The 19,116-nt window shown below is 39.3% G+C and overlaps 2 protein-coding genes across 2 annotated transcripts in view; one reads left to right on the forward strand and one right to left on the reverse strand.

Annotated features, from left to right (window-relative positions):
- The window catches only part of LOC149078150 (uncharacterized), a 120,062-nt gene extending 118,062 nt beyond the window's left edge, over positions 1-2,000 (reverse strand). Inside the window, exon 1 of the mRNA XM_089241744.1 lies at positions 1,878-2,000. Coding sequence (XP_089097870.1) covers positions 1,878-1,920 — 43 coding nt within the window. The 5' untranslated portion in view covers positions 1,921-2,000. The remainder of the gene's footprint in view (positions 1-1,877) is intronic.
- A 2,443-nt stretch (positions 2,001-4,443) lies between these two features.
- Positions 4,444-10,299, forward strand: LOC149078151 (ion transport peptide-like). The gene is made up of 3 exons (XM_089241449.1): positions 4,444-4,503; positions 6,886-7,094; positions 10,066-10,299. Exons 2-3 carry the CDS (start codon positions 6,892-6,894, stop codon positions 10,178-10,180), a joined length of 318 nt encoding a protein of 105 aa, XP_089097575.1. The 5' UTR covers positions 4,444-4,503; positions 6,886-6,891; the 3' UTR covers positions 10,181-10,299.
- The last annotated feature ends 8,817 nt before the right edge of the window (positions 10,300-19,116 follow it).

Here is a 19,116-nt window from a genome sequence, read left to right on the forward strand (position 1 = left end):
AGGCTTTTATAACACAACGACAGTGCTTTAAACTTGCCCCTCTGGATTGGAACACAAATAAGTGGTACTCAGGCTTACAGTACCTCCACGTGGAGAGCCATTCAGTACATTATGTCTAAATTTTCAGTGCAGTGTATAGTGGATGTGAAACAGTCTTAACTGCAATATTACGGCAATAAAATATAATTTGAAAGAAAATATTTTCGGTATAATCAATAGATCATGTCTAAATTGTCAATTCAATGTGCAGTGGTTGTTATACAGTGTCTGGTTGTTAAATTAATGGCTGAATTTTTAAATTAATGGTTAAATTTAATGGCTAAACTTGGCTAAAATCGATAGAGCCTGGGCCGTATTCGGTTTGAAAGAAAGTGTCTGGTTGTTGTCGCTGTAGTGGTCGAGTGGTCATTGTAACGGACTCGCATCACGAGGACCCGTTTTTGAATGTCACCACAGTAGTGGTCAGCTGAAGTTGAGTTTTTGTGGTTCCCAACTTCGAGGCTCAAATACGAGCCGATGTCACCGTTAAAAAATGTGCCATAAGAGCAACAGGCCTACACACACACACAACGGTACAGTTATTCAATCATTACACTTCATCCATAGTTAGAAAAATTTATGGCAGCACACTATACATAACAAGCACTGCACAGAAACAAAGTTCACATCAGTTTCACTACACGTACATTCCAACATGTACCAATTCGTTAGATGTTTCGCAGAGGAATGTGGATGAGGTGCATGCTTGGGTTTACTAGTAGCAGTCTCTGGTAACTTGATTGCGAATTCTCGTTTGAATTCTTATTGAAAGAAAATTATCATAGAGACATTCAAACAAATACAAATACAACGCCACAACAGGCAAATTGCCCAACGAGGTGGCTGACTTAAGAACATCATGGATCCCCGAGCCCCTACCTACTACTGCTACACCACACAACCCCGGACTGATGCAAAACACCTTACTTCCGTTACCTCAAAAGAGGTAGAGTTGCGTCGGAAAAGTTAGCAAAGATTTATAGTGGTGGCTCTCCTTGCCCCGTGCTCGCAAGTATCGAATCACTCGCGTCGTTCTCCCCATGAAGACAGCCATCAACTCGATACAACGTACAAGTCATTTGAGAAAAATGGATAGTTAAACCCAGTGATTAGGGAGAAAAATTGCACGTGCGCCCAGTGGCACATAAGGGCCGGAGACCGCAGCCTGGGATTTCGAAAGAAGTGTGTTGGAAAAGAGTTGTGCGCAAGTAAGAAGTTGGCATGTTGAAGTGGGAGAGATTTGAGAATGGTCTAAATACACAATAAACAGTATTAACAGTACTAACTAACAATCCTCCACTACATGTACTTTTGGAGACATTCAATAGATCACGTCTAAATTATCAGTTCAATGTATAGTAAACGGATGCATAGGAGACTTAGAAGGAACCTAGAAGCTGAGGCCATTTGAGCACACCCCCCCCCCCCCAATGTTTTCTTCATGTCGGAGCCTCTGAATGGACATTATACAGTCTGTCGTTGTTTGATAACAAATAGGTTTTTTTAAATAAATATGAGGTCTAAGAACTGATCCTTGAAGAACACTTTCTTAGTGATCATTTACATTTTTTTTTACTTTTCCCACTTTTTACGTGTCGTAAGATTTTAGAAAGTGAAGAGAAGTCACTCAAGATATTTAAATACCGTAAAACTCGGTTATAACGACACTTTGACTATAGCATCAATGATTTGCAGTCCGTGCCGATTGCAGAGTGTAGAAATTCTCTCGTGTAGATGTTGTAAAGGTAAATATTTATGTATAGCATGCACCTCTTATCGGACTAGGGTCGTGCCCAATTCACTCTTTAAATCAAGGAATGGTAGCGAGGAGGGCCTACCTTTTTGAGCCTGGTTGCTCCTGAGTGTTTCAGATTCTTGCATGAGTCGATTGGAAGCAACTGAAGACGACCTTTTGTATGAGCGCCTGTCTGGAGAGGAGCCGCAACTCAACCTGTCGTCCATTTTGCACGCCATGTTTCTCTCTGTGTCTATGTATAATTTTTTTTTTTTTCCTTTTTGTTGTTTTCCAGTGCTGCGCATTCGCGGCATATCTCCATCGATCCCTTGGCGGGAGAATTCCACCTCGTTCTAACAGCTGGAGCCAGCCGACGGGAAAAATGATTCGCGAAATCTCCGGAATGATTTAGGATCTGGAAAATGGCAACGATTTCTTTCCTCGACGAGGGAAATTTCAACTTGAACTCTTTCAAAAATATTGACGGTAGTGTACTCGGTTAAAACGGCCTTGGATGTAACGACACTTCGTCTAAAACGTGACTGAGCCCGGGGCACCAATCACACGGGGAGCGGGGGGGGGGAGACAGAAGTATTTAAATGCTTTCATACTGATTTTGAAATTGTATGTTTCACGAATTCTACGTGGTTTTCATTAATTCTGCAATTATTTCTCTCATTGATTTCGTATTGTTTTTACTAATAAAAGTAACGGGTGGCCTTACACGGCTTCAGTCACAAATTTAACATGGGGGGCCAAATTATTGAAAGCTTTTACTAATTCTCAAATTATTTGTGTGAAAAATTATTTCTTTCACTGATTCAGAAATTATTTGTTACTAAAATTATTTCTGTCACCAACTCTTAAATTATTTGTTTAAAAAATTGTTTCAAAAACTATTTGATTCAAAAATTATTTCAGAAACTATTTGGTTAAAAAATTGTTTCAAAAACTATTTAGTTCAAAAATTGTTTTAGAAGCTATTTGTTTGAAAAATTGTTTCAGAAACTATTTGTTTAAACATTTTTTGCAGAAGCTATTTGGTTCAAAAGTTGTTTCAGAAGCTGTTTGTTCAAAAAATTGTTTTAAAAACTATTTGGTTCAAAAATTGTTTTAAAAACTATTTGGTTCAAAAATTGTTTTAAAAACTATTTCGTTCAAAAATTGTTTCAGATACTATTTCGTTCAAAAATTGTTTAAAAAATTATTTCCTCTCACTGAAATTATTTGCTTGAAAATTTTATTTCAGTCACTACTACTACTACTACTTAACCTTACATGCACCTCGCACGCATTCCTAAATGGAATTTCTAACGAATTGGTGGCAGAATGTGCCAATTTCTGTCACTGAAATTATTTGTTTCGGAAATTATGTCTCATTTATTCTGGAGTAATTCACCCACTATTGAAAAATTGTCCGTAATGAAGTGATTTCATTAATTCTGAACTTTTCATCTTTCATTGAGGTGTTTTCCAGCCTTTCTGAATTCTGTAATTCTGCATTTGTAAATTCCGTAATTAGGCATGCCTGTTTGGATGCCGACTTTCGCGTCCTGAAATATATGAAATCAGGGGCTCCCAAAAACTCTTTTGAGATTCGAAATCCCCCAACTTGTCACGGCCCCCCAATGTATCAAATGCACTGTCATGTGTGTCAAATGTGTGTTAAATCAGCTTTATTAGAAAATAAATGTGTGTGAGTTGATTTTTCTCATTTTATAATTTTTTTTATAACCTCCAGGGTGTTAGGCTCTGACTTAAAGGATTGTGTACGTTTTGAGTCAGAATATGTTGGTTATGAACTTTGGGAGCATTCATCAGAGGGCAGCACTTGAAGTTGAACTTTCAGGGGGATTTTAAGATGGGGCTAATAAGAGAAAGTGCCTCCGGGAAAAAGTGTTATTTATTACAGAAAATATAGCAATAAAATTCTGGAAAAAATTGTATGTGAAGATGAGTGTACCCTGCATTATATTGACTGAAAAAAATTGAACAAAGTTTATAATTTTTGACAAAAAAATTTAAATTTAAAATTTGAAAAATTAAAGATTTTCTGACATTAATGTTTTTAATGTATTTTTTGAATATAAAAAAAAATTCAAAGTCATCTTGAATGATTTGGACATCAAAATGAATGCTGATATGGTTAATGGTGACCATGGCCGATGTGTTTAGGGGTTTTATCCTATTCCCAATGACGCTAATTATAACTACATTCGATTAAAATTCTGAACATTTTTTTGGTGTGTCTCTTACATTGTTATTACTTAGCATGAATATCACGATGCGATTACTTCATGGTGTGTTAATCTCTCCCCATCAATTTCTATCGTTCAACAGAAGTGTCCAAAGAGTCCATGAATTATTGATGGCACAACTTTGCCGACAAACTGCGGAAACTAATTTCAGTTGAGCCATGTTTTCGTCGTGAAAGAGGAGACGATTATATGAATGCTAATCTGCCAACACGACTCGATTATGATTGCATGGGATCGAAATCGTAGAAGATGGTCTCAAAGGACTGGGCCATCTTCTAAGACAGAGACAAAGATTATACCCTTCTGGGACTGGTTATCGATGACGGTCAGTGGGAGTCAGCGATATACTTCCCACTCATTTAGCAGTGGACCATCATATAAAAGCTGGACACGTCGTTCTGTGGTCCAGATCATCCCGAGAATCGAAGAGAATCACACAAATTGAACCGATCTAAAGACATCTCAGCCCCGGTAAGTGCTTCTGATACTTCTTTCAGATCATCTAAAAGCATTTTCATGGACTTGATTAACGTACCTTTGTAATTAAGATTTCGAAATTCAATCTCATAGATTTATTTTTAAGTTTCATCAGAATACAGTATTATATTTTGAAGTTTCATAAGAATACAGTATTATATTTTGAAGTTTCATCAGAATACAGTATTAGAATGATAATTAAATCTAAATTAAACCTTAGTATAACGATATTCTGCGAACCAAGATGTAATATCGTTGTAGAGGGATTATCGTTGTATCGAAAGGCAGAAGTTCAACATTAGGGTATAGGTATTTTCAAATAAGACTTGAAAAATATTGTTGTTGAGGGATCTATCGTTGTATCGGGTATTGTTGTAGCGAGGTTTCACTGTATTTATTCGCCACAGAAAATTGTAATTGACTAATGTGACGGTCGGTGGGGAATATGCGGAGCGGCGAACGCGGACAATTCCTTTAATCTACTTCGTTTCAGAGCATTTCTACTTCAACATGCGAAACTGCCAACCCTTCACCATGAAGGTTAAAATCGAACTCTTTAGAATGTCTTCGTCTCCCGATAAAACTTAATCCTCACGTGCCTCGTGAATAATAAGTACTAATGAACGTCCTCGTAAACAGCTTGCCTCTGATTAACAAAATCAATTGGATGTATTGTCGCTGTAAAGAGGTTTATGCCAATGTTTAGATTGTGGTTATGTACTTTTTTGTATCACACAAAAAGTAGTGATATTAGAAAATTCATCAACACTTTCGGTGATCATGTGACGCCAAATACCGGTGCCAAATACAAAATACCGCCAAATACAAAAATGCATAAAGTAGTACACAAAGTAGTACACCAGGCAATTCCATAATTCCCCCTGCCGCATTTTACTGGTGAACCGTTTATCCTAGAGGCATACTTCCAATAGCAAAAGTATCCAGATAACGTGTAGTATAGTCGCCTCCCCCCCCCCCCCAGTATTCGCGGGGTTTTACGTTCCGGGGTTGACCGCGAATACGGAAATCCGCGAATAACAGAAACCGTAGGTTTTTTTATTGTATATCTCGTTTATCAAACATCATGAGAAAGAGCAGGGTGACGCAGAGGTAGAAGGGGAATATAAAAGAGGGTGCAGCGGTTGTTGGCGATGTTTTCTGAAAGAATGCGATTCACATATTTGAAAATGACGGTGGGATTTATCATGTACCCATACGCATTCGCACAAAACAACACAGTAAGTCTATCTTTACTTGCCTTAAAACCAGGGACTCGCTTTTCTTCTTGGGTGATAAATGTTCTTCGCGGCATTTTCTTCCAAAATATTGTAGTTTTTTCAGCGTTAGACATCTGTTGAGGTGCATAACCTTTCTCTTCAATAATTTTCTGCAAAGTCCTTGAAAATTTTCTAGCTGCCTCCTGGTCGGCAGAGGCTTGATCGCCAGTGACTTTTACATTGCGTGATCCGAATTGTTTCTTAAACCTATGAAACAACAATAACCTACACAAAATTCTGATGAAATAGACGTTTCACCAGCTCATTCCTTATAGAATAATAATTTTTTTTTTTTTTTTTTGCTTTTTCTGTTACAATATTGCAATCAATTGGAATACCTTTTTGTAGCAGTCTTGTACAAAAACATCATTTTCTGTACGAGAAACACATGGATCCTGTAGGCGCTACAAAGTTTTGACTGCCACTGATGCAGCTACAGCTACGGCTGAACGAATTTCAGATTCGTTTTTCTTGATATATCTATACACCGTAGATTCCGTAATGGTGGACCACAGCAGGTATTGACTTACTTTCGCCAAGTATAGTCAATATATCCAATTTTTCTTGTCATGTTTTCACTTTTATTTACCTTTTCAAAACATCATCAGTAGCACTAAAAGAATGAGCCATCCTAAACAAGCACAACTCAAATTTTGTAAACAAAACACGTGAATGACGATTGCTGAGTGTTTCCAATTTTTTTTTTTCAATAAGGGGGGGGGGGGTGACTAAACACGTCACTGACACGTCATTCATGTTGCGGGGGGGGGGGCTGTATAATTGTTGAAATATAAAAATTCACTTTTCATACGGACACCCTGTGCTCGAAAACCCGATCGTAAAGTTGTTGCCCTGCTGTCTCGTCTCTCTTCTGAGAGGGGGAAAAAACGTAGGAGTAAAATTTTATGATTTTATAACGTTTTGTTCCTGTATAAAATTTGCCGCTAACGAAATTCTGCCGCCCGGTGCAGTTGCCAGCTTTGTAGTTCCGCCAGCTTTGTGCCCGCAAACTCTAGTTTCGACCCTGGCCTCAGGTAATTAAGCAACTGTCTTTTCCCACTGTTTTTGTTTTTTTTTAAATTTGGTTTTCATATTCCAGCAAAAGATGAAGCCGACACTTGCAGTGGTGTTGCTGGTCCTGCTGTTAGCGATTCCAGCGCTTTCATCTACACTCCTGGCCCAAAAAAGGAGCTTTTCCGGATTAGGATGCATGGGAGTCTACAACAAAGCCAAATTCGCCAGACTCGACAGGGTCTGCGAGGAATGCTACCAGCTTTTCCGCGAATCCGATGTCCACACGGCTTGCAGGTAACGTACGGAAACACAAAAAAACATTCATTAATTTAATTGGCCATCATTTTATTTGAAGGCGTTTCCTATTATATCCCGAACAGAACTTATAACGATTCAAGTAAAATTAAAAACATATATATAGCCCAGCATTTCCAGTCCGCGGGCCACTTACCACTAGCAGTCTAGAAATCGCTGTACATTATATACATTCGAAATCCCGTTATAGCGAACTCCAAGAGACCGGGGGAATCACTTCGTTATAAAGGAATTCAAGGTTTTAGCATTGTTCCTATGGAAACTTATCTAAAGGTTAGGAAAGTGTTCGCTAAAACGAGATGTTCGCTATAAGGGTATTCGTTAAAACGGGGTTAGACTGTATATTTATTATCATGTATACATATAGTCTTTAGTTTTTTGTAATTGCATTGGGTTTTAGAAATATATGACATCTATATTCTTGATGGGCATATTTTTCGTCAGCAAATTTTCAGCCATTTTTGACCCCATCCCCGTCAGCACTGTCCCCTACCTCCAAACGCATATTGGTGGAATGAGAAACGTATGCGGGGGGGGGGGGCATAGGGGGCTCGTGCCCCTACCCCCAGACAAAAAAAAAGTATTTTTTCAATGCAAAAAATTTAAAAAAAATAAATAAATAAAATTTGCGAAAGAAAATACCTTTATATGTTATTACAATCAATTTCTGTTAATTTTAATGCTATTTGAAGAACTCAAAATTTCTCTTTAAGGAATTCATCGCGACCCACCCTTTAAGCCATATGTGGTAAACCCTTGACACGCAGACCAAATGTGGGACCGGAAAGTTATCTGATGTGGCTTGCCCTAATTTTGTAGAAATGAACTAAGCGGCACATTTTACAAATCGCTCGTTTTTAGCACACTCAGTAAAGGTGTCATTAAGAACATTTCATATTTTCATAAAGGGTGGTTGATGACCTGAGCATCATCCAACCCCCCCCCCCGTAGATGCTCACATAATACTTAATGACCCTTTACCGAAAAGGTTGTGCATCCCCGCGATTTAGGATATCTCAACGAGGGAACCCCGATTGAGAGATGCCAGAAGCTTTCGCTGAGAAGAAGAACAATTAAAACATATTAACAAAGAAAGTTAATTATCTATTTTTATTTAAATAGTTTTTTAACGGTTATTGAATATGAGAAAAATTTTAGTTTTTTTAAAGATTCCTATATATATATGTATATGTGTGTGTATATATATATATATGCATAATTTTTCTGCCACTTGTGACTTCAGTAAAGCAATCAAAACTGGCAATTAACATTTCGAGAACAGATGGCAGCAGCAAAATCTCATAATTCGATTGGTATTCTTAAGCTGACCACATATTCAAGGGCGGCGATACGGGGGAAGGGGGGGGCATAGCGTCAAAGGTGGAGTCTACTGATCTAATGTATATTATGATGATGATGAATTGACATCATCATCATCGTGCGCCCCCCCCCCCAAAGCAATAGTGACCGTGTCTCACCCCCATACTTCCAAGTCTATGTACATATTTCCTCAAGAAGGAAAGCAATGAGAAATTTTTGTTTTTGTGAGGGAAAATATGCCACAAAAAAAAATTATTTTTCATGCTAAAAATGTTTTTTTTTAATTATAATATCGTAAGAAAATACTTGAAAATGCCATTAATTAATGCAGGGCCGTAACTAGGATTTTTGCCACCCGGGGCAAAAATATGATTCAGTGATTCAGCCACCCGGGCAAAGATTACTGTGCCGCCCCCTACAACTTTAAATTCGATAATTTGATAACGGTGTTATTTGTTCCCATTTAAAACTGCCACATGCCTAAATTTTTCCACCCGGGTCTGTTCCCGCTCCTGCCCCCCGCCTCCCAGTTCCGGCGCTGAATTAATGTCATTATTAAATATCAATTTCTGTTAATTTGAATGCTGTTCGAAGGCTAAGAACTCTAAAATTGAGTTGAGGTACATGAGTTTCTTAAAGAAACATTTTAATGTTTCTTTAAGAAGCTCATTTTGGACCCCCCCCCCTCCCCCTAAGCCTTTTGTGTCCCCTCGATCCTGCGTCGCCATCTGAGTGGGATTCCATTTCGAGAATATACACAGGGCGTCAGTCAAAAATAGACAATTATGCACACCCTCGGTGAACCACCCCCCCCCCGTTCGAAGATAATGTATCCGCTTATGTGCGGGAGTTCAGCAAATCACTCAAGGACTACACATTTTACGCAAGTAGAACACTAAGTGGGTACAAAAACGTTTAGCCAAAACCCCCTTCAAAAGTGAGATAGTACATGAGGGGAAGGTCTGTGGAGGTCTGAGAGGTCTACTAGAGAAGGTGGTCCTTTGAGGACTTGTCAATAGAGGGGAATGTCAGTTGAGGTGCCCACAAACTACGGAAAGATTTTTTCGTTCTCGAATTTTTAGTAAAGATGCCCTTAAGAACCTTAAGAACATTGCATATTTTTATAAAAGGCGGATAACGTAAGTATCAGTTAAACATCCCCCTCTCCCCCCCCCCTCCTTGTCATCATAAGTTACGAAATCCGTTCATAAGTTACCCAGACGTGATTCGCGGGGGGCTTCCGAGATGGGTCTTGCGAATCCACGTACTATTATAAATGCACTTATTGTGTCACTGGCTTCTCTAATTTCGAAGAACAAACTATAGGTTTCAAAGCTGATCTTATAGTTGATTTTGTGCCGTGGCTGAAAAAGGTTAAGTACCCCTGGTTCAGACGGACGCCTGGTAACCCTACTCCAAAGAAAGAAGTCACGTAATGAAACGAGCGTGATGCCATCTATTAGTTGAAATTGGAATGAATCTCGCGAAACGTTGCATTTGAAATTCCAGGTCTGCCCATCAAACGCATCAGTTGTTTCATCTCTATCTATGATTGTTTTGTCGTTTCAAACTTAATGGAGTCCCTTTTGAAACGACCCCCGCATTTACTTTTGTTATTTAATTATTTCAGGTCGAACTGCTTTAAAAACGACTTCTTCGCAAGTTGCGTCGACGCGTTGCTTCTGCGCAAGGACCAGCAGGCTCTGGACACCATGGTCGACGAGCTGTATGGCAAGCGGAAATGACAAGGACTGACAATGATGTACACTGTGATCCCGGAAACGAACCATCTGACATCGGAATTTCAAGACAAATATATATTATGTACAATATAGAAACTCATTAAAAAACTGATTGAACCGCTGTCGTGTTGTGTTTCATGACAAACATTGCTTTTCACAGACATGGCCTGAAGTAAGAAGCCTCCTGAGTCCAAATGTCAAAAAATGAATACAGACAGTGAATCATTCAAATTGATAATAGAATTTAATCATCATGAAGAAAACATTGAGGGCGGACTGAAAATCGAAATTCGTCCCGTATATACGGGACTCAAACCCATACATAGGAGGCGGAATAGTGCGTTACATTGTATATTCATGAATTTTTAGGGAACTCAGCCCCCTCATAAAATTTATTTTCAGGGGGCCTTCAAATGGCCTCAGTCCCCCTGGTTGCGGTTGCGGCAATGAATATTCATATTTCTAATTCATTAGCAATTCATATTTCTGTGGTGAATTGAATTAGGGTATCACGGCCCCTGAACTCGATTTTTCAGAAATATGACATTGCACAAATTATACATTTTGACGCAAATCAAATGCAAAAATTTTTCAATCAATCATTTATTTATTTATTTATTCAATATTGCTTGGCCGAGGCCTATGCAAGGGGATGCGGTGGTTTAATTTCACAGAGACGATTGATGTTACAAAGGAAATCAGAAACTGTTGTACAATCAATAATGTTTGAAGGGAGGTTGTTCCAGTCAGTTATTGTTCCAGGAAAGAAATTTGGAACAATCTGTGGATGGGTTTCAATTTTTTGTGAATGGTTAATTCTTTTTGAAAAATATGAATCTGCAGTTAGAAAATTCGAAGTGTCGATATGAAAATGGCCTTGAAGGATTTTGAAAAGGAAAGATAATCGAGAGAGTTATCTACGGGTGAAAAAGAGGTTGCATATTGAGTTGACGCTTGAGTTCAGTGACAGAGGCAGAGGATGACCAGCAATTAAGAATGAAGCGGGCGGATTTATTTTGAATAGATTTTAATTTGTCTATATTGGAGAGAGTATGGGGGAGTCCCAGATCTCACAGGCATATGAGAGTACAGAAAGGATGTAGGTTTAGAAGAAGAGATGTCTGAGGTGACGGGTGAAGTTTCTGAGGTTCCGACGAAGAAAAAAGTGTAACGTAAAAAAGACGTAATCAACATGAAGATTCCAACGGAGGTCGGCAGAAATAATTACACCCAGACATTTATAATTAGAAACTTCGGTGATTAAGGAGTTATTGATAGTGTCAGAAGAATCGCGAGGGGAAGTCTTTTTCGAGTAATTTTCATAAAAACTATTTTTGAAGAATTAAGGGATAATTGCCAGAACGAGCACCATTCAGAGACAATGTTAAGGTTATTTTGGAGAGATGCTGGGTCAGATTCGTTGTGCACCGTTTGGTAGATGACGCAATCATCTGCAAAGTGTCTGATATGGCAGTTGATGGAATTTGGGAGATCATTAATATAAATCAAAAACAATAATGCCGAGAGGACCGAACCCTGGGTCGTGCTAGACTTAACTTGGTAAACAAACAGTGATGAAACCATCAGGAAAAGGATGTGGTAAATTAGCTGCTACTCAAGAAATGTTCAATATGCTGTCCACCGTGTTCTCCTATGAGCCGAAAGCGCACAACAGATCGAAGTGTGTCAGGGGGTAAATGTGAATGTGTTGCGGTTTTTCAACTCAGCTAAGCTCACAATCGGACCACTGCACATACCATTGTTTAGATGACCCCACAGTCATGGCACAGATTGGCCGCTGGTCTAGAGGAATACGTTACAAACCGACAAAAACCTTCTAGCATTTTTTGGCGGCCCCTCCCACTTCACTTATTTTCTAAAGAATTGTATAGACTTTTAGAGCAACAATTCTCAAACATTTTGACTCGAGGAGTCCTTACCAATCAATTTCAATGGCGGAGTCCCGTAGACCTCTTTTTTTTACAATTAATTATCAAATTTGCAGATTTATTTTATGATTCTACATAGGCCGCGGAGCTCTCAAGGCTCCGCGAGGCACAGGTTGAGAAACCCTTTTATAAAGGGAGGAAAAACGATTATAATTATCGAGTTCGAGTTCTGTTAGTTTCTTTTTGTGTGTGGACATGTATACAGATATTATTTCTTAAAAAAAAGAAAAACATTTTTTGCAACAGGCCTCAAAATATGAGGCCTGTCTGTCTGAGGCCTGTGGCAGGTCTATCCATTTCCTAATCTGAGTCCAACAAAGATTCCAACGAGAATTCCCACTGCCTCATTTTCCTTGGAAAATCTCTTCTATATTTTGATGCATTGAAAAAATTGGTGCAAATTAGGCAACTCTGTTCTAAATATCATACAGGGTGTCCTCCTCCTCCTCCTAACCAGATCACGGCACGCCGCTCTGTCTCAATGAAGAGATATACAGGGTGCGCATAGATATAACAGGACGTATGGCAGTTCAATGGCGAACCGTTGATCCTAGAGGCATAATTAGAAAAAGTATCCGAATAACGTTTAGGACCCACACATTATATGTCATTCACGTTGCAAGAGATTGTACAGTAAAATAAATGTGTTTACTTTTTATACGGACACCCTGAGCTCAAAAACCAATTAAAAAGTGATTGTACTCTTTCCTGCCCCCCCCCCAAAAAAAATCCACGTTTCTCTGTATGATTGTAATATTCAATGAGATATTCGAAAAACGGAGGAAAGTTGGGGAAAAAAACAGCATGAAATACGGGAAAACCGTTTGCACTCAGAAACGTGGAATTTATTTATGTATTTTTGTTGGCAACTGGAGAAACAGCTTTCTAATTTGGTTTTAGGGCACAGAGTGTCCGTATAAGTTGCCTTTTTTTTAATAACCATACAACCCCCTTGCAACATGAACGGCATATCTGAGTGCTACACAGGGCCGCAACTAGATGTTTGGTCACCCGGGGCAAGTGCGCATTTTGGCGCCCCCTTGTAATTAATGTTGAAGGATAGGTTTTTGAGAATAAAAAGGGCTCCTTTGGTCCAGCGCCCGGGGCACGAGACCCGTCGGCTCCCCCCCCCCCCTCTCCCCCCCCCCCCCAGTTGTGGCTCTGGTGCTACATGATATTTGGATCATTTTTCTAATTGGGAGTATGCTTCCACGACCAAGTAAATTTAAACAGTAAAATTCTATACGCCCAGTTACCTATATACACTGTATAACAAACAGGCAGGTGGTCAAAAGAAAACCTGGGCCATGCTGGAGACTGCGTGTATGTGTGAAGTTTGTTTCTTTGTAATGCTTGTTATAGTGTCGCCATCTATACTTCGAACAATGAGTGAAGTGTAGTAATTGAATATTTGTATCGAAATAGACCTGTGTTACTCTCTGTAGCAAGACTTTAAAACTGGCTCGCATTCGGGACTCGAAGTTGGGGATCACAGAAAATCAACTTCAGCCGAGTATTACTGTGACGCTGCGCCGATGGAGTTCGATCCCGGTTCCTCGCGATGCGAGTACGTCACTATGATGACTCGACCACCATAGCAGCAATACAGGCTGCCCCACAACGTTTGCACAATGGATATACCCGCAACCGCTGACTTTAGAAACACTGTCAGTTACAAAAAGTTATCAAATGACGGGCGGTAATTCAAGGATAACTTGTTTCCCAAGGGGTTGTATCAGTACCTCTTAGAGATAGAAGGCCTCCGGAGTCTGCTTGTGACGTCAGTAAGTAGTCCATTTTCCCTCAGGATATTCAGGGAAAAATATTCCCTACTCGTGCCAGTATCATTGTTGTGGGGGAAAAGAAATGATCGGGCTCAGAATTGGCGATTTCTATGTCCCACATCCAATCACTGTGCGGTATTTGTGAGCCAACCAGGAAGATTCTACGCCAAAATAAGAAGAAACGAAATAGGATGCTGTGTTTCAAAATGTGGCAAACTTGCTAGGTAGTCTGAATGTCGTTTATGGCAAACACTGCAGAGGCCTAGGTGCTGGTTGTATACAGGGTGTAAGTCCTAATTCGGCCATCAACCGTTTGTCGATAGGGCCGTCTTAAGAGCCTCCTGCCGCCCCCCCCCTGGGCTAAGTGATATTTCTGAACCCTCCCCACCCCTGCAAGATATGTTTATTTCAAAAAATTTTAATCAGGTCCTATTTCATGCACTTGAGGTCCCGGGCCATTCGTTAAGACGGCACTGGTCGTAGAGGTATGGTTCCAGTTTAAAGGAAAAAAACGATGCAGTTAGGAATCGGCAATAAATAGTACGTCCCGGCCTAATCAGCTCGCGTGCGCAGAAAGTGACCCTGGTGCAACAAAAATGATCGATGACCAGTTTAAAGAATGCTCAAATGTGTTCAGAAATCACCCTCTACCAGTTTTGAGAGTGAAAATACAGTGTGTCCCAAAATAAATAGGCTAAATTTTCAAACGGTTTCCCCCCAGGCCCCTCACTACAAATTAGAAAAATGTTGCCCCAGTCTCTTCTGAGAAACAGGCCTACAACGATACAGACATTCAATCATTACACTTCACCCATTGTTAGAAAAATCGATGGCAGCGCTGCACATAGCAAGCATTACACAGAAGAAAACTTCACATAGGTTCGCAACATTACGACATGTATCGATTCATCATAAGTTCCGCAGAGGAATGTGGACGAGATGCATGCATGGTTTAGTAGTAGTCTCTTCTGAGCCCAGCAAAAAAATGTCCTTGTTTTTAACTGCAATATTCGCTGAGATATTTGACTTTGTTTTTCAAGCCGAGCAAAACTCAGGTCTATCGCCATGGGCAATTTACTTGCTAGTGAGTTGTGCCGGAAGTGTAAGTATGTGTACCTAACAATCTGAGAGCGTATCTAGTGTTGTGTATGATTTTCAGTGCTGCCATCTATATCTCAGAAGTGAAGTGAGTGAAGTGTAATGACTGAACATTTGTACTGCTTGTAGGACTGTTGCTCTCTGTGGCGAGACTTTTTAACTGAGAGATCGGCTCGCATTTGCTCCTCGAAGTTCGGAACCGCAGTAAACAAACTTCAGCCGACCACCACTGTGGTGACGGTGGGGCTCGAACCCTAGTCCGTCACTATGGTCACTCGACCACCACAGCGGCTATTTGACTTTTTCTTTTCTTTCAAACCGAGCACAACTCAGGTCTATCATCATTTAGCGCTTATTTGACTACAAAATAGGAGAAAATTTGGGAAAGAAAGTTGTCCGTTGTCTGGGAACAATTCGCCAGTGGTTCTCAGACTTCTATCACTCGCGGCTCCCTTGTCCATTGTCCATCTTCGGCTCTCCAGAATAGTTTGATAGATATTGTGCATCCCATTAAAAAGTCTCGCCACAGGGAGCAGCAAGCCTAGAAACGGTACAAATGTTCAAATATTACTCACTCACTTAACTTCTGAAATATAGATGGCAGCACTGAAAAATCAGACACAACACTAGGTACGCACTCAGGCTGTTAGGTACACACACTTACACTTCCGGCACAACTCACTAGGTAGTATAGAACTGAGCCCATGGCGATAGAACTGAGTTGTGCTCGGATTGAAAGATAGAAAGGTACTGTGCATTTATAAAAGAACCACTTCAAAGCATAAATAGGGGCATACACATCAATATATTCAACTCATCGCGACGCCCCTGACAAAGATTGGCGACACTCCAAGACGCTCCTCTTCTTGGCTCAGAAAATGCATAGGCAACAATTTTCAAATTGAAAGTTAGAGTACGGGGGACCGTATAATGATTTAGATTATTTTATTTTGTGGCACACTGTATTTTCACTCTTATAACTGGGTACAGGGTGATTTCTGGACGCATTTCGAGCATTTTTTGAATTGGAATCATACCTTTACGACGAACGGTTGATGAGATAAAGGCCAAATTAGGACTTACAGGACACCCTGTATAAAAATAAATTGAAGAATTAACTTTTCATGCAGGTCCTGTGTGCTGAAACTTACAATTAGTGAAAAGTAAATTCGGCTCTAAGAAGTCATTTAGAAAAAATTGGAAAATTTTCGAATGCAGTATCGACTCGACGACGGAGATATTTGATTTTGAAGTTCTCAGCATTTCGCACCAGTGATTGAGGGGGTGATTCACAAATTGTGAAACGTCGATTAAATTGAAAGTTGTAAAAATTTTGTAATTGCCAAAAAAAACAATGTAATTGCTGTTCATTGTGAATAAAAAATAAATAAAATGTTTGAGTTCATCATATTTGTGCAGTCTCTAAAAATGGTAATTTCCGAGCCAATGAGAACTTGCCAACAAAGTGATAACTTGCCAAAACACAATTTTTTTGTATATTTAACCGTTTCATTTACAAGCGGCTGGCAAAAAATTCAGATGATCTCTGTTTGATGAATCGGCGATAAATATGGTAACCTTGTCATAACCTTTGAAAAAAAAGGAAAGAAAGAACAAGCAGGAAAGTAAGGGGAAAAAATGAAAGGAAAACAGTTTAATACATAAGTGTAAGAGAGAAAGATGTATACTTATCTATTATACTCTTATGTCACCCCCCTCCCCACCTCTTATCCGTAATACTTACACATAACAGAGTAGGTGCGAAATAGATTTATCTTTTCCTTTAATCTTCCTGTTCTCTTTCGCTCTTAGATGTACATGGTAGGATACATTCAGCACCTTCTAGAGATAGAAGGCCTATGCATTCTGTTTGTGACGTCAGTAAATAGTCAATTTTCCCTCAGAATATTCAGGGAAAAAATTCCCTGCTCGTGCCAGTATCATCGTTGTGAGGAAAAGAAATGATCGGGTTCAGAATTGGTGATTTCTATGCCCCACAACCAATCACTATGCGGTATTTGTGAGTAGTATGCGGTATTGTGGTAGTTTGAACGACGTTTATGGCAAACAGTGCAGAGGCCTTCTATCTATAGGAGGTGCTGATACATCACGGTGGTAAAAAGAACTTATTACCATAAGCATTTTACCTCCTTGATCATAAAGTGGTTAACCCCTTCGCTTACCAGGTATTGGCGGGAAATACGGATGATCTCTATTGGATTAAATGGGCGATAAATATGGTAACCTTGTCCTAACCGCACATTAGAAAAAGGGAAAGTAGGTGATGAAAAAAAAGTATAAGAAAAGAAGGGAAAACAAAAAAAATGAAAGGAAAACAGTATAATAGACAAGTACAAATAAAAGAGAAGATAGAGATAAGAAGTAGATATATATGCGAAGTATATTTCTCTTTTCACCCTATACCTTATCTGTTCGCTTTCGCTCTTATGTGTATACAGTAGAAGGATACATCACATGTGGGGGAAAAATCACCAATAATTGCGTAGAAATAACGGGAAGTTAAAAATAACAACTTCGTAGGGTTACAACAAAGTCTCGCGATGATGAGAAGAGAGGAAAAAAACAGAGAGAGCTTGTTTGAATTTATTCCCACGGGCGTTTGAACGTAATATTACGTCCTTGATCTTAAAGTGGTTAGTATCTCGATGAATATTTCATTTAGAAATATGAAATTTTTGGGAAATAACTTTTCAGATGGGATCAACATTTCAAAATAATTAGAATTCCTAGCACACGGAGTCTACATAAAAAGTAGTTTTTTTTTTTATGGAAACGGCCCCTGAAATAAATTTGTGATTTTAAGGCATTTGCGTCATTTGAAGACTTTTTGTAATTGAAAGTATGATTCTGAAGTCAACGGTTGCAGTGACAACTGCTGAGCAAAGAATTTGGTTACAGCCTGTATATTTTTCTTATAATCAGCATTGTAACTATTGCACTAGTAACTCTCACGATTATTTACACTCACGATTAAAAATATTAAATTAAACGCATTAAATTTTTGAATTAGTGCTGCCATCTGCCAGCCTTAAAGTTACTACTAAACCACACATGCACTTCGTCCATATTCCTCTGAGGAACTTCCAACGAGTCGATACATGTCGAAATGCGCGTGGAGTCACACGTGTTGTGAACCTAACGTGGTGTGCTTCTGTGTAATGTTTGTTATAGTGTATGCTGGCATCTGCCATAAATTTTCCTAACTATGAGCGAATTATAAAGATTGAGTAATTGTGTCGTTGTAGGCCTGTGGCTCTCTGTGGCAAAGAAGTAAAGTTACTTTCTTTCAAACCGAGCACAACTCAGGTCTATCACCATCTATGGGGGATTTGCTACCTAGTGAGTTGAGCCGGAAGTGTAGCTGTGTGTGTGTACCTAACAGTCTGAGTGCGTACGTAGTGTTGTGTTTGATTTTTTTTCAGTGCCGCCATCTATATTTCAGAAGTGAAGAACTAAAATGACTGAAAATCATGAATAAAAAGTCTTAAAATTACGGGGAGATAATTCCAGCACCGATGAAAGTTCAGAATACAGTAAAAATCCTCTTAACTGACACCCTTATGGCCAATGAGCCAGACTGGTCCAATATCATGGGTTGTTGGTTTTATTTACTTGTTTACTTTAGGTGGTATTACGGGGCTGATTTTAGGGCCTAGATTTAGTGTACCTTTTGATGTTTAGAACCAACGTTCAGTGAGTGTTGACATCTACTGTGGTCGACATTTTGGAATTATCACCGACACGTACTCAAAATATCGCAAAATTTCAAAATCATAGACAATTATTATTAATAGATAATTATTTTGATTCGTCACATAATATTCGATCTGACAAAAATTATTCGGCGCGAACATCACGGTGCAATGGTATCTTGGCTTGTTAAATATTAAACCCGGCACAGAGATATCTTTTCCTACAATTTATATTAGTAGCGGCATGACTAGCGTGTCCAAGTTTGTCCGGAGCAGCGGTTCCCATGAATTATTGATGAGACAACTGAGCCGAAAAACTGCGTGGAAAACTAATTTTAGTCTCGATTATGATCCGATCCGAACCAATTCGTCAATGGTCCCAAGGGACTGGACCA

The sequence above is a fragment of the Pholcus phalangioides genome, unplaced genomic scaffold (genome assembly GCF_987345545.1).
Source record: "Pholcus phalangioides strain wild (caught in Gottingen) unplaced genomic scaffold, Ppha-v1.0 ptg000014l_1, whole genome shotgun sequence".
NCBI lineage: Eukaryota > Metazoa > Arthropoda > Arachnida > Araneae > Pholcidae > Pholcus > Pholcus phalangioides.

What these genes read in the sequence shown, in the direction of transcription:
- LOC149078151 (XM_089241449.1), top strand. Translation starts at nt 6,892, where the DNA reads ATGAAGCCGACACTTGCAGTGGTGTTGCTGGTCCTGCTGTTAGCGATT. An exon ending in GATGTCCACACGGCTTGCAG is followed by an intron (nt 7,095 to 10,065) that starts GTAACGTACGGA and finishes TAATTATTTCAG; the next exon opens with GTCGAACTGCTTTAAAAACG.